General features: G+C 42.5%; 1 protein-coding gene and 1 long non-coding RNA gene across 4 annotated transcripts in view; one reads left to right on the top strand and one right to left on the bottom strand.

Moving 5' to 3' along the window:
* The window catches only part of LOC143934127 (branched-chain-amino-acid aminotransferase, mitochondrial-like), a 95,177-nt gene that overhangs the window by 42,099 nt on the left and 37,440 nt on the right, over nucleotides 1-15,638 (bottom strand). For all 3 annotated transcript variants that reach the window (XM_077457454.1, XM_077457455.1, XM_077457456.1), the window contains exons 2-3: nucleotides 4,001-4,078; nucleotides 553-753 (exon numbers count right to left, since the gene is read on the bottom strand). In XM_077457454.1, coding sequence (XP_077313580.1) covers nucleotides 553-753; nucleotides 4,001-4,078 — 279 coding nt within the window. The remainder of the gene's footprint in view (nucleotides 1-552; nucleotides 754-4,000; nucleotides 4,079-15,638) is intronic.
* Nucleotides 6,291-15,638, top strand: part of LOC143934129 (uncharacterized) — a 53,999-nt gene continuing 44,651 nt past the window's right edge. The window contains exon 1 of the long non-coding RNA XR_013263216.1: nucleotides 6,291-6,470. This is a non-coding gene — a long non-coding RNA (uncharacterized LOC143934129). The remainder of the gene's footprint in view (nucleotides 6,471-15,638) is intronic.

The following is a 15,638-nucleotide window of genomic DNA, read 5'->3' as shown; positions in this document are numbered from 1 at the left end:
GTGGGGAAGCCTAGAAGAGGGGCATTGGTGCTGCTCTGTATAAAACCACTGCACAGAGCAGGTAAGTATAACATCTTTGTTATTTTAATAGAAAAATTGTGCCTTTACAATCACTTTAAATGCAAACCATTTTTTGAGGTGATTTCAAACAACATTCTTCAAGTTATCGCATTATCGCATATACTGATGAAAATTTTGTACGAAAGTTCATTTAAAAAGCTACTAGTGTATGACCAGCTTTAGATACATATAAATAATTAGCAAAACTCTCCACAAACCTATTAGTACCAGCTGCAGAAGCAGTGTATTGCAAGCAAGTAACTGCACTACAATATGCAACTTAAACCCAACTCAACCCTTCTAATTTACTACTGTAAAGCAGTCAGGCTACATATAGAGTAAATATTATGCTTTTTTTTTTTAAGAGCCTATTACATTGGTGCATTATGATGTGTTAAAACTTGTATTACCCTAACTGTATATGTATACACACACACACACACACACAGTAACACTTTAAAATTGCTTTCTCTCTCAGTTACACAGACTTACCTCTATAGAGTAGTGCAGAGCAGAACTGGCAGGGTGCAGGGAAAGGTTCTGAAATGGTTTAATGTGTGGCTTGCCCCAACCCTTGTCATTGGACCATTCGATTGTAAGCATATGATCAGTAAAAGTCTTCCCGAATACCAAGGTCGAAACATGAGGCTTCTCTTTGGGGTGTTTGTTCAACTCTATTTGCAGGTCTGAAGCCTGTGGGTGGAAAAAACAAGGGTGTAGATTCTGTAGTGTCTACCAATATAGGGCATATTGTGGTATTATAGTAATGTACAGTCAAATGGCCAGGATAGTGTACATCAGAGAGAAAAAAAAAAAAAAAAAAAAAAAATAGCCACATATCTGCCAGGCTCATTGTAAAAAGAAGAATTCAGCTCTGGATCCAGGTAGTCAATATGCCCAAAACTACAACTGTCTTCATTTACAATGAATAACGTGATTCATGGGCTTTACAGTGGGGAAATAATTATTTAATCCCCTTAAGTTTTTTGCATGATAAGCTGTGGGCTCATGCAGGGTCAGACTGAGCCGCTCAAGGGGCCCCACTGACCCTGGGCCCTCAGTCATTGCCCGAGTGGTCAGTCTGCCCCTGGTCAGCATTTTTTCTTCCCCCAAATACAGCAAGTACCCCTCCCCAAGAAGGCACATGTACAGTAATGCCAATGAACATCTAAATGATTCAGAGAAGGATTGGGAGAAAGTGCTATGGTCAGATGAGACCAAAATTTAGCTCTTTGGCATTAACTCGACCTGCCATGTTTGACAGAAGAAAAATACTGACTATGACCCTAAGAACACCATCCCTACATTCAAGAACAGAGGTGGAAATATGATGCCTTGGGGCTGTTTCTCTGCTAATGATACTGGCCAACTTTGCCACATTGAGGGGTTAATGGACAGGGCCATGTATTGCGACATCTTGGATGAGAATCTTGTTCCCTTAGCCAGAACACTGAAGATGGGCCATGGATAAGTCTTCCAGCATGACAATGACCCAAAACATAATGCCAAGGCAACAAAGAAGTGGCTCAAGAAGAAGCGCATTAAGGTCATGGAGTGGCCTAGTCACTTTCCAGACCCTAATCCTATCAAAAAAACAAAAAATAAAAAAACAAAAAATGTATGGCGGGAGCTGAAACTTTGAGTTGCCAACAGACAGCCAAGAAAAGTTAAGGATTTAGAGAGGATCTGTAAAGAAGAGTGGACCAGAATCCCTCCTGACATGTGTGCAAACCTTGTCACCAACTACAAGAAATGCCTTACCTCTGTGCTTGCCAAAGGGTTTCTCCACCAAGTACTAGGTCATGTTTTGCTTGGGGATCAAAAACCTATATTACTCACTGAACTGCAACTTCATTTATAGCATTTTATAGCAATTGTTTAATGTGTTTTTTTCTGGATTTTTGGTTTGATATTCTGTCTCTATCATTTAAAATACACCTATGATAAAAAAAATCTAGACCCTTCATTTATTTCTTTCAAATTGAAAAGAGATCTGCATAAAACCTCTGGCCCTTGGCACACCTGTGGTCCCTGTGCATCACTTAGCAGTGTGCTGGGCCAGGAAATCCCAACTGACATCTATGGAACTGCAAGAATCTACTAAGGGACTAGAAATGTAATGAGACTAGGCACATGTATATGTATGTTGCCACAGTGGAAAGTATATCTTGACATAAATATCTCTTACCTCTAAAGCCCCATACACACCATTAGATTTTCTGCTGATTTTTTTCTTCAGATTTACCAAAACCATGTAGTGCAAAGGCCTGCCTGATTGCATACAAATTGAAACTCCTAAGGTTTGACCTCATATTACATGGTTTTGGTAAATCTGAAGGAAAAAAAAAAAATCAGCAGAAAATCTGATAGTGTGTATGGGGCTTAACCTATCTTTTAGGCTGGCCATAGATTACATAATTCTCTTTCATTCACCACAGGTGGCAGAAAAGGAATTCACTAGATTCCCTCCCCATCAATACTGACTGTGAATGCCTACCGCTGCACTGTTATATTCTGCCAGCTGGGGGTGCGGTAAGCATTCCCAGATGACAGTATACAATGGTTACTGCTAGCAGCTATAGCTGCTGGCAGTAACCCTATGTAGAGAAATACTGGCTGTAAGCTGATCGATCAACTTGGGTACAAACAGCCTGCCCATACATGGATCAGTCCCCATTGAACTGGCCAAACTTTGATCCATGTATGGCCAGCTTAACCCTTGAATTAAGACAGATGTGTGTTACTGGCTGGATCACCAGGCATACATAAAAGGAAAAAAAAAAAAAAAAAAAAAAAAGAGATAGAGATATCTCCATGACATATGCAAAAGGTGTTTTGTGGTCCAACGGACTAATTGGGCAGAGCCGATAACACAGCAAAAGATAAAAAATCATCAGACAACATGACAGCAATGCAGACCCGGCAGAGATTAATCATAATCATGGGATTGCTCTCCCCTGGAGAGGCTTGGCTTTGCTTTCTACTGCACTGTGTTGTCAGCTCACACAGGACCTTTGGAGCATACTGGATTTTTGGGGGATAAACAAGTATTTTTCTGTACTTGTAGTGTAATTAAAGAGAAAAAACAGGGGGAAATGTGCATACATTGCTCCCTGCTGATTGGAGAGCTCCATCTGAAACAGTAGGGGATGAGCTAGACCATATAGAGAGCAAGAGTCCTTCACTGCAGGATTCTGGTTGGGGACAGGCTTTTCTACTCTAGCTGAGGCTGCTTTACAGCGAAAGAAAGTAAAGTGTAAACACAGGCGCATAGGCCCATACATCTGCGCAGAGGGTCTTGTTTATGTCCCTGAGGAGTGACAGGTGTTCTGTGTAATAATATAATATCCAGCAATTTTCTTCCACCCAAGTGAAACAGTATTGAGGAGTGATCTTCAAGCAAAGAAATCAATAAAATCCTGATTACAACAATTGTGTCTTGGTTTTTGTATTCCACCACCCGGGAAATATGCAGCACCAGCACCCCTTTGCACTCACCAACCTTTAAGCTGCACGATGGATGCAGCAAGCAATGCATGTACACAGATAGTAGCTCAGCTCCACTGGTGTTATGATGTTTTCAGGCTGCAAAGCCTCATCACACCAGGAATCACCAAAGGCAATGAATGTCAAAAGATGGCCACTGGTTCCGTAACCGGAAGTGGTGGCGTGATGTCAGCACATAGCTCCGCCCTGACATGTTTTGTGAGAAGGCACGTCCTAAGGGGATTGACTGAGCAATCTGTATCTGAGTGCCTTTGTACATGGCTTGGCACACACATACAGTTTAGTTCTGCTTTAATCAACCCTTTGGAAACTTTGTGTACATTTCAGATTAAAATCCACTGACTGAACATTCATTCTTTATCTTGTTTATGGTGCCAGCGTTTCCTGGAATGCATTGTCAGGACAATATATTGTCTGGATAGAAGTTGCTCACCTTGAATGTTGTGCTTGCTGCTCTCCTTGTGATAATAGACCAACTGCGCTGTGCAGATACCAGCTGTCTGCCAAAAGCCTAGGAAAGAAAATTTGAAAGATGGTTAAATTATTTCTCAAATGTAATGTTAAGGTCACTGGCAATTTAGAATAGATTTTTGTACTTTGAGCAAGCTTCTCTTGCTTGATGAATGCAGAAGAGAAGTTCATCAGACAAGATTAATGCAGCAGTTTTCAGCTTGCTGGGGCAAAGTCATGACTATCAAATCTAAAAGATACCCAAGGAGCTCAAAGCTGGCACTGTGTACGGGTCCTGCACACAACTCTGATACTCCTGATTGCCACAGGACTGGGGCCTGCAGATCAACATGCTCAATATACGAGTTCTGCGACAACACCCTGCATCTCCTATAGTAGACATGCATGGCCTTCAACTGATACTAGATTTTTTTTAACCACCTCCAGTCCAGACCTTTTCTGACACTTTTTGTTCACATGTAACAAACAGTATTTTTTGCTAGAACATTACTTAGAACTAGGGCTGGGGGAAAAAAAAAAAATTTAAATCAAGATTTAAATCTTGAATTGAGTTCAGGGGTCAAATCGATTTTTTTAGATTTTTTTTTTCACCAGGACCGGCGCTGACGAGCTGCGGGCAGGAGTTTATAGGCGAGGCCGCGGCTTTAGCCTAGTCCACGAGGCCAGACACTGCAGACTATGCCAAAGCCTAAAAACTCCTGCCCGCTGCTCCTCAGTGCGGTGCCCATCAAAAAAACAAAAAACAAACAAACTTGATTCGAAAAGTGAATGGAGTTTTTTTTTTTTTTAAATCGCAATTTTTGTCTTTTTGAGAAAATCACCCAGCTCTACTTAGAACCCCCAAAATGATATATTTTAAAGCAGAGGCAGTGGAGAATAAATTGGTGGATTTTGCAATTTTTTTATGTCATACGGTTTTTGTAAAAAAATACAATACATAACCGTTTTTTTTGTAATATATAAAAGATGATGCTATGCCGATAAAATAGATACCAAACATGTCACGCTTTGAAATTGCGCACACCTGTGCAGCGCCGACTAATGACATACATTTCTACTATCCTAGGCGATGATTTACAAGCTTTAACAGATTAACAGGATGGGAGAGCCTGAGAGAGATGTGGAAGGCGAGCGGGGGGGGGGGGGGGGGGAGGGGGGTATGTATCCCCTTATGCTGCTTGTAATAGCAATCGAGTCGCTAGAGAGCGACCGCCAGCTCTGAAAAATCTACAGTAGCAGGCATCATCCCAGTATAACTCCCCATACGGGGACATCGCTGGACGGGAAGTGGCTACTATAAAACGAACATGTTATACTTACTGCCTCTGTGTAATGGTTTTGCACATGATTTTGTAGATATTCACTAATTTGTTGCACATAAACATTACTACTGCCTCCAAAAGTGTAACTTCCGCTTTATGTACTCCTCACCCCCTGACATGGCACAATTGGCATATCATTTTTGTGGGTGGAGGGAGTGGGTACCTGGTTTGGACTTCCTGTCCCACTTCCTAAGCGACTCCTAGGCGGCCCTTCCCTTCCAGCAATGTTCTGGGACATGTCACAGGTCCCAGAACATTGCCTGGCCGTTGATGGAGCACAGAGCGGCTTGCGCATGCGCAGTGCGCACACGACTGTGAAGCTGCAAACTCTCACAGCCGGGCGCCCACACTCACAATGTCGGTGCCGCAAAGGGGAGGGGGAGAGAATGAAGGCTTCAGGACAGGTCAGTGTCTGTTTATTAAAAGTCAGCAGCTCCAAAAAAGTATAGCTGCTGACTTTTAATAAACTAAAAAGCAAGTGGAACTCCGCTTTAACTTGGCCAATTGAAAAGTATCTTATTCTTAAAATGTATCTAAGCCATGTCAAATATTTTTCTTTTACATTTAAAAATGGAGTTCTACTTTAGATTTAAAAACCGTACAAGGACAGCACAACTTAGCAACAGGGAGCCTCACAATACTCTTTTACCGCTGATGCCAATTTAACTTCTAGAAGGATTTGCCCTGGTTTTCCACAAAGGGATTAAGAGCAACGCATTAATTATCATTCTGGCAGCACTCAGGAGGGAATGCCCCCCTGGCAGACACGGGACAAAAGGCGAATGGCTGATTTGCATTTGTGCACAGCTCAGCAAGATTAGTGGCGTGAGAAGCAAGTACTGACACCCAGTCCCCTCCCCAAGGTGGGCGAGAAGGGGACTGTCCCCTGGGCTGGGCCAATCAGCTAGCAGCCTGTCATTATAGTGGATACTGGACTCTGAACTCTTGGAGCTGACAGATAAACACTATCTGTGTCTAAATAAAGTGCTATGTCTGCCTAACAGATCCAACCACTCCACATGGAATTATAATAAAGAGAAAAAGGAAAAAAAGTACTCCATGATCAGTGAAGAGGACATGTCTACTGACTCCAGACTATGGATGCATACAGTGAGTACTAATTACATATCTATGGACAGGACCTGGGGGATCTTTTATGCCATATGGTACATTGGGGTCTCCTAGAGATGAAAGGCATCTTGTGAACAAACAATAGGGGTCCATATACTGATCTGTACTGATAGAATTTAACTACGGCACAGTTCCAAGTTTTGTTTGAAGCATCCGATTGCTTGACTAATAATTAAGAAGCATAAAAAAAATATATATATTGACAAGCTATGCTATTTGCTGACTGCATTCAGCATGCTGGAAAATGTATGAGGCTCACATGTAAACTGCAAAAAAATGACAACGAGAAAAAGGGAATGATCATTCTTAGAAGATGGAGGTGCTCTACTAACAGAAGAGGTCTTTAAATGCATTAGGCTGAAAAACCTTGACACTTTACAACACCTTAAAGAGGAAGTAAACCCTGGTGAGTTTTATTTCCTCTTTATTTCCCTGCAAAGGTAAAACATAATGGGCTAGTATGCACCGCATACTAGCCCATTATGCGTCACTTACCTGAAACCGAAGCCCGCAATGTCACTGTTGTCTCCACTAGCATGGAGTGTCCATCTTCACCCCTCTTCCTTCCAGGGCCACAAACTCCGGCTATGCGACTGGCCAGAATTGTGTGACAATCACAACATGACCCCTATTAGAACCGGCACGATGTGCGTTGATGTATATTAAATATATATTATATATATATATATATATATTTTCCAGCACCTACAGGTAAGCCTTAATATAGGCTTACCTGTAGGTAAAAGTGGCTGTACAGGGTACACAACCACTGTAGGTGCAAGAAATATCTCCTAAACCTACACAGTTTAGGAGATATTTGCAAAAGACAGGCACCGCTGTCTACAGCGCATGCACCATAGACAGCGGCGCGCAGGCGCACTGAGCGTGCCGTTAATGGCGATTATGCTGTTACCAGCGGCTCCCGCATGCATGCACGAGAGTGACGTCATCGTGGCTCCGGCCAATCACTGCACCAGAGCTGCGATACCCGGAAGGAAGATGGACACTTCATGGAAGAGGGGACAGTGGTGACATCGCTGGCTCCTGTGTCAGGCAAGGGACACATAATGGGCTACTATGCATCTATGCTTTACCTTTGCAGGGAAACAAAGAGGAAGTAAAACCCATCTCTGCTGACGTGACAGTTCCTGTTCACTTCAGTGTGCAGAGCAGACACGGACACAGTCCTGCTCTCCTCTATAGGAAAATCAGGTGAATGCGGACCGCATGTCCTTTTTCATCCGATCCGCCAGGCAGATGAAAAATAGGACCACCACCCATCTGAATTTTGTAGGCAGGATCGAATAGTGGCTGATGTCAGCGGACATCTGCGCTTCATTGGGGAGACTGCCAGATGCGGTCAAGTCCACCTGAAAAATTGACAGGCGGACCCAATCGGACAGTCTGTGTGAAACGGCCCTAAGGGTCCTTTGACACATGCGGACTGTCCAGGTCCGTCTGAAAAACTGACAGACGGACCTGGACTGGCTCTCCATGCACCTCTATGGATTGACGGATGTCAGCGGTGACATGTCCGCTGACATCTGATCCGCTAAATCCAGATGGATGAAAACCCTATTTTCCATCCATCTGGCGGATCGGATTAAAACAGACAGGTGGATCAGTTTTTATCTGATCCCCCCTAGAGGACAGTGGGGTTCCGGTAGGTCCGTCCCTGCACAGTCAGCAGAGACAGACCTCTCATCCGCCGGCTCAGCGGGAATAAACAGAGCGATCCCTACTGAGCAAGTGAAGTCCGTGAAAATGGACAAGCGTGTTAAAGAGCCCTAAAACAGACCGTTTATTAGATACATATTTCTGCCCGTAGTAAAAGCACCCCATCCTGACTCCTGACAAATGCTTGCTCCAGGTTTAGTTACTCACTTAATAAAGAGCATGACAGCCCTGGAACATGCACACTAGAATATAAGCAATGGCTGCTCAAATATCTGTGTCTTCACAGATTCCATTTAGGCTCCATTGACACTTGTGCTACTCAAGAGTACAACTTTGATGCAACTTTGGATGGGTGCAACTTTCATGCGACTCTGGCTGTGCCCAGTGATAATGGACAACTGTTGCATTTATAACATTCAGATGAGATCTTTGAGGGTTTACATTGAAAGTCGGACCAAATGAATCTTTACTGGGACCTTAAAGTGATTGTAAAGGCAGAAGGATTATTATCTTAATACATTCTATGCATTAAGATAAAAAGCCATCTGCGTGCAGCACCCCTCTCAGCCCTTCCAATACTTACCTGAGCTCCATCTCGATCCAGCGATGTGCACAAGAGACTCGGCTGTCTGGGACTCTCCCTCCTCATTGGCTGAGACAGCAGAGGGGCACCATTGGCTCCTGAGGCTGTCAATCAAAGCCAGCGAGAAAAAAATTAAAAAAAGGAAAAAAGAGGGGGGGGGGGGCCCCAAGCCGTGGCTCTGTCTGAATGGACACACAGAGCAGCAACTCGGCTCAGGTGCCCCCCATAGCAAGCTGCTTACTATAGGGGCGCTCGGCAGGAGGGAGGGGCCAGGAGCACCGATGGGGAACCTGAGAAGAGGAGGATCTCAGCTGCTCTGTGTAAAACCACTTCACAGAGCAGGTAAGTATAACATGTTTATTATTTTTAAACAAAAACACCCCAAGACTTTAAGTGATACTAAAGTCGCACATATTTAAACGGTTGTCATTGAAAAACATGGGGTGCAATTTGTCATGCAACTTTAACCCATGCAATGCTGGTGTGGGGAACAAAAAAGGTTCCTGCACCATTTTGGTGCCAATGCAATGCGATTTTGGCTGTACAAAATGTATGGCTGAAATTGCACCGCACAGACATTGCATGTGATGTGCCCAGGAATGCCGTGCGATTTCTCTGCGAATCGCATGCAATTTTTTCCACGCAACCGGTGTGAACCTAGGCTAAAGCCTTGTACACACGATCAGATTGTTGGCCAACAAAGCATCAGACTTTTGTCTAAAGGGCGTGTGCCTGGATTTTGTCTTGCATACTAACGGCCCACAAATTTCAGCCAACAAACACGAATGTAGTGAAGTACTATGTGGAATTTCAGCTTTTGAGCGCCACCCTTTGGGCCCCTCCTGCTAATGGCGTATTTGGTGAGCACCGATTCCGAGCATGAGTGTTTGTAGTTTGGACTTTTGTGTGATGGACTTGTGTACTCACAATACAAAATTTGACAACAGACCGTTGTCAGCCTAAAATTTACTAGCCTGCCATCCAACATTTGTTGGTGGAAAGTTGGCCAACAATTGTCTGATGGAGTGTATTAACGGTAAGATTTTAGGACAACAGTCTGTCATCACACAATTCCCTGCCGAAAATCTGATCGTGTGTACGAGGCTTAAGTGTCCAAAGTCGCATGACAAGTCGCACAAGTGTGAATGGAACCTAAGTGCTACAATACAGGTGAGCAGATGGGATCACCTGAACAGGATCCAACTAGCATGAGGCGGATTAATAGTCAACAGATCCATTGTTTCTTAAAGAACCCGGGTAATGGGGTATATGGAATATGGAAATCAATATGTAAGAGATCAGTTGACCACCATTGCTTTCTCACTTTAGGGCAGTAGATCCAGAATCCACAAAATTGGGTCAGATATGTTGGTTTACCAGTAGAATGTATTTTTATTTGCTGATCCACCATCTGTAAGCCCTTGTACACACGGTCGGAGAATCCGTCGGAATGTGTCCTATCGGACCGTTTTGTCGGATAATTCGACTGTGTGTGGTCTGCATCGGACTGTTTCCGTCTGAATATCTGTCGGACCAAATTTTCCAACTTGCTGGAAATATTTTCCGACAAACTGCTCCAATCATGTGTAGAAAAGTCAGATCGGACCAAGTGCCACGCATGCTCAGATCAAATTCCTACATCAAAGCTATTGGCTACTAGCCTGAACGTAGTCCCATAATAACGAAATTACGTCATCACGTTCTGAAAGATCGGATTTTCCGACAACTTTGTCCGACCGTGTGTATGCAACAGTTTCGGACAAGATCCGTCAGACAAAATCCGACGGATTTGGTTGTCGGAATGTCCGACCGTGTGTACAAGGGCTTACGGTAAATTCACTGCAGGCACGGTCATATTAATATTATAATCATATTATATTATAATCACATAGTCATATTAATTATAATCATTGTCTGTCTGGCAGCAGAACAATGTCCACACATCCTGATTGCATGCTGCTTTCTGCATTTCTGCCAGTATTTAGCTGTAGTAATCATTGATTTTCCACTGCTGATTACTTGGCAATAGTAACACTAACCCAAAAAAAGCTATTCTTTTATTAGTACAATCTGCTGCTGATCCCACAGATCCTGTACTAAGCATTCATTTTAGGGTGATGCAATACAACACAAAGAGAAGTATAAATGTTTCAACAACTGCTGATTCTTATTGAGCCATCTGGAGCACCAGGCTCTGAGATCCAGGGTGTCGGCAGGTCCTGGAAATGCCTGCGACTTACAGCAAGCCCTGCTTCACACTGGACCGTTTTGACATGCAATTTGACATGTCAAATCGCATGTCAGATCAGCGGCAATTGCCATTTATGGCACCGTCCCAATTGGTGCAGCGCGGCACCAGTGTCAAAAAGTCGTTTCTGTACTACTTTTTGCGATTTCAGGCTGAGATTTATATTGATATCTGTGCAGAAACCTGCACAGATGTCTCTGAAATCACGGCCGAAATCACGGCGTTGGCGGTAAAGTGCTGCTAGTTTTAGAGGCGCTTTTCAGCCGCTAGTGGGGGTTAAAAGTGCCGGAAAATCGCCGCTGACTAATTGCTTTGTAGGCGCCTGTAAACTGCCTCTTCTGCTGTCCCAGTGTGAGAGCCTGAGTGCTGACGTTAAAAAATGTCCCGCAAGCAGCATCTTTGGGGCACTGTCCGCTCCTGCCCATTAAAATGAATGGGCACCACTCAGCTGCACTACACAGTTGCATTTAACCCTTTATTCGCCCACTAGCGGGGTTAAAAAAAATAAATAAAAATATCGCCCCGCTAGCGGCTGAATATCGCCGTTAAAACTAGTGGCGTTTTACCGCCAACACCCGCCCCAGTGTGAAAGCTGTCCAATCGCATGAAAAATCTGACAGGCTGCTTGTACCCAAGTCTGTCAATGAATCAATTTGGGTACAATCAGCCTATGGCCTATAAACGTTCATCCTATGGCCGGCTTAACATTTCACCCAATGCGGGTTTTATCATACAGGTGAAATGGTAAGGGGGTAGCCCTCAGTGTGGCCTCTGTGTGCTAAGTCTAGGTTAATAAAGTTGCATGCGATCAGACGTCATCTGTGTGCGACTTCTGGCTTTCCTATGGAGTTCATTTGATACACTGGAGCTTGCCAATACTGTGGAGGCTGCATTCGTTTTCTTCTTTCATTTTTTTTTCCCCCCCTTTTCCTTTATTTTCACCTGGTAATCCTTGTAGTAACACACTTTCTGTCCTAGGGTGATGCCCTGGGCTGCTTTCAAGATTTAGACTACACACCCTTTTCCTCAACTTCACACAGGGAGGTGTATTATAGTTCATAGAAGAGTGTCATTGTCTGAGATTTCAGATTAGCGCACAGAAAGTTACAAGCACACTGGATTTCTGGCATATTTAACAGGTATTTTCCTTTACCTGCAGAAAACATACTTAGCCTGTACAAAGAAAACGAATTCTGCCACCATATCCAAAGAATGGTGAGCTGCAATATAGTTATTGTCCTTGGGCTTTGACCAGGGTGGATAAAAATCAAATGATTTTTTTTCTCTCAATTTGATTTTTTTTTATTATAAAAAATAAATAAAAAATATGGGATTTTTTAAATTTTTATCAATTATTCAAATCTAAAAAGGTAGATTTTCTTTATTTTTTATTTTTTCCCCCCTTCAAGGTAGTTTTCAATTTAACCACTTTAATGCTGACCATTTTCACCCCTTTCCTGCCCAGGTCAAATTTTCAGCTTTCAGAGCTGTAACATTTTGAATGACGATTGCGCGATCATGCAACACTGTACCCAAATGACATTTTTATCATCCCCCCCCCCCCAAATAGAGCTTTCTTTTGGTGGTATTTGATCACCTCTGCGGTTTTTATTTTTTGCGCCATTAATAAAAAATAAATAAATAAATGGGGGATCGTCAATTTTGAGACCGAAAAAAAAAAAAAAAAAAAAAAACAAAAAAAAAAAAAAAAAAAAAAAGCCCACAACATACAATATTTTTTACTATAATAAATAAAAAAATGTAGAACATTAAAAAAATATATTATATATATATTATATATATATATATATATATATATATATATATATATATATATCATTTTCCTCAGTTTAGAAAAAAAAAAAAAATAATAATAATAATATACACACAAATACATTAAAATTCTAAATTATAAATATATATATATATATACACACACACATACATACATACATACACACACACACACAGTGATAGGTTTGCGCAAAAGTTATAGTGCCTACAAAATAGGTTATGGATTTACGGCATATTTTTTCACTAGTAATGGCGGTGATCTGCGATTTTTATCGTGACTGATATTGCGGTGGACAGATCGAACACTTTTTTATTTTTTTTAAATCAGATAATTTTTATACATTTTTAAACATTGAAACGTTAAAAACAACAAACACAAATAACATCCCATATTACACAACAAATAATAATTTAAAAAAATAAATAAATAAAAGGCTCCGAACAACCCACGCGAAATCTTGGAGCATAAAGAATAGACTAATGCCGTGTACACACGACCAGACTTTGACGGACTAGGTCAGAAGGAACGAATCCGCCGGACAATTCGATCATGTGTGGGCTTCATCGGACCTTTGCTGTCTAAAAATCAGACAGGCTTTAGATTTAAAAACGCATTTTTAAATCTTTCCGACTGACTTGAGTCCAGACGAAAAAAATCAGTTTGTCTGTATGCTAGTCCGACGGACGAAAACCGATGCTAGGGCAGCTATTGGCTACTGGCTATGAACTTCCTTATTCTAGTCCGGTCGTACGTCATCACATTCAAATCCATCGAACTTTGGTGTGCTTGTGTGTGGCCAAGTCCGGTCGAAAAGTCTGGTCATGTGTACGCGGCATAAGTGTGTCAAAGGGCCCACCTAAAAGTAAAAAAGGACATGTGCAGTTTCCCAGAAAATAAGCCCGGGTCTTTTGTTTAATTTTGTCAGTAAAAGACACAGTAGGGCTTATTTTCGGGGTAGGTCTTGCCATGTAATGTGCTGTCTTCTCTCCCCCTCTCTCTCCCTGCCTGGCAGGAATCCCCAATGTGAACAGCGTTAAAATGCTTGTAAAATCCTATAATCCAGTCTATTACAGTAGTATATAATGTACAATGTGTGCGTTTCTGTAATATAATTGTGCCAAATACCTTTGTTATATTGCCGCTCTGCACTTCTGTGACTTGCCAGAGCTCTCTTCCCCGCATTTATATTACAGAATTAGATTACAGAAAACACACACAATGTACATTATATTCTACTGTAATAGAGTGGATTATAGGATTTTACAAGCATTTTAAACTAGGGTTTATATTCTAGTCCTGCTGGAAAATAACGCTAGGTCTTATTTTTGGGGTAGGTCTTATTTTCGGGGGGAACACGGTACTTGGTCACTCACAGCCGTACATTAATTTAGACCCCTTTCACACTGAGGCACTTTGCAGGCGCTAGAAGGCTAAAAATAGCACCTGCAAAGCGCCCTGAAAGAGCCGCTGCTGTCTCTCCAATGTAAAAGCCCCGAGGCTCACACTGGAGCAGGGCGCTGGCAGGACGCTAAAAAAAGTCCTGGTAGCAGCTTATTTGGAGCAGTGAAGGAGCGGTGTGTATAACCTAACCCCCCCCCCCCAGAGATTTTAACCCTTTCTCGGCCACGAAAATTATGGCAAAGCACCCCTAGAAATAGCTTTACCGCCGATGCGCCCACTATCCCAGTGAGAAAGGGGCCTAAGGGCCATATTTATGGTGCAGAGTGATCTATACTTATGGCATAGACTCAAGCCATTGAGACCAGATAACATAAAATATCCTCATTGAGTTCCTTAAGAAAATAGGTATGTTTTTCAAAAGGAGATAGTTCTAGCCTCGGCTGCCGACATCGCTGGACTCCGGGAAAGGTAAGTGTCCATTTATTAAAAGTCAGCAGCGGCAGTATTTGTAGCTGCTGACTTTAAAAAAAAAAAAAAAAAAAAACATTTCGCCGGACTCCCTCTTTAACTGAAGAGTGGGCATAGCAGTAAGCGAAACACACCCCCCCCCCCCCCCCCCCCGAGTACATGCAATGGTAGGCGACCATCAAACACATATGAGATTAGACTCCGAGCAGGAGAATTTACCCACTCAGAATCCCATCCCCCATAGTGCTGTATTTGAGATCCAAGGAAATGTATCCTTGGGTTAGGAACTGCTAGTCCCCCTGATTTTTTTGGAATGCTGCAGTACTTCCAGTTTAATGCGAGGAGTTTTATTTTTCCATATTAAGCAACTAAATATACTGTTAAACGTATTAAAGATCCGTAGGGGTAGCCAAATAGGAGCATTATGTAAGAAATACAGAAGTTGAGGCATCCTAATCATCTTAATTAAAATGAAAACGGCCTACTATCGATACAGGCAACTTATTCCAGGGTTTACTTTGGGCTTGAAATCTAGAAAATATTGGAAGAATATTTGTCTCGGATATAAGACTGAGGGGGACGCAGAAATAATAAATACACAAAATATTTTTATAGAGGACACTACCCTGAGATATGAGACTACAGGTGCTATAGAGTCCAATAGAGGATCTAGAGTCCGGACATTTTTTACACTATTTTGGGACCAGTGACATTTATACAGCGAACATTATAACTACTAGCAAGGATGAGTCCTTACATTTAAAGAGCACCTGTCATTTCAGACCCATCATGGCAGTGCCCGTTAGCGGGCATCCACTTATCTGCTGCCGCCATACCTCTCACCCTGTTGTGTCACTGCCGTATCACCAGCCATCCCATTAAAGTGAATGGGACTGTCGGGGAGGTCAGAGGAAGAGCCGCTGCGGGACAGAGATGACAATTGCTCTTTAACCACTTCAATAGAAGGCACTTATG

This window comes from Lithobates pipiens, unplaced genomic scaffold (genome assembly GCF_037356315.1).
Source record: "Lithobates pipiens isolate NorthernLeopardFrog02 unplaced genomic scaffold, aLitPip1_a1.2 Scaffold_27, whole genome shotgun sequence".
NCBI classification, from domain to species: Eukaryota; Metazoa; Chordata; class Amphibia; order Anura; family Ranidae; genus Lithobates; species Lithobates pipiens.
Note: the sequence above shows the minus strand (reverse complement) of the source record. Positions and strands in the feature narration are given on the sequence as shown.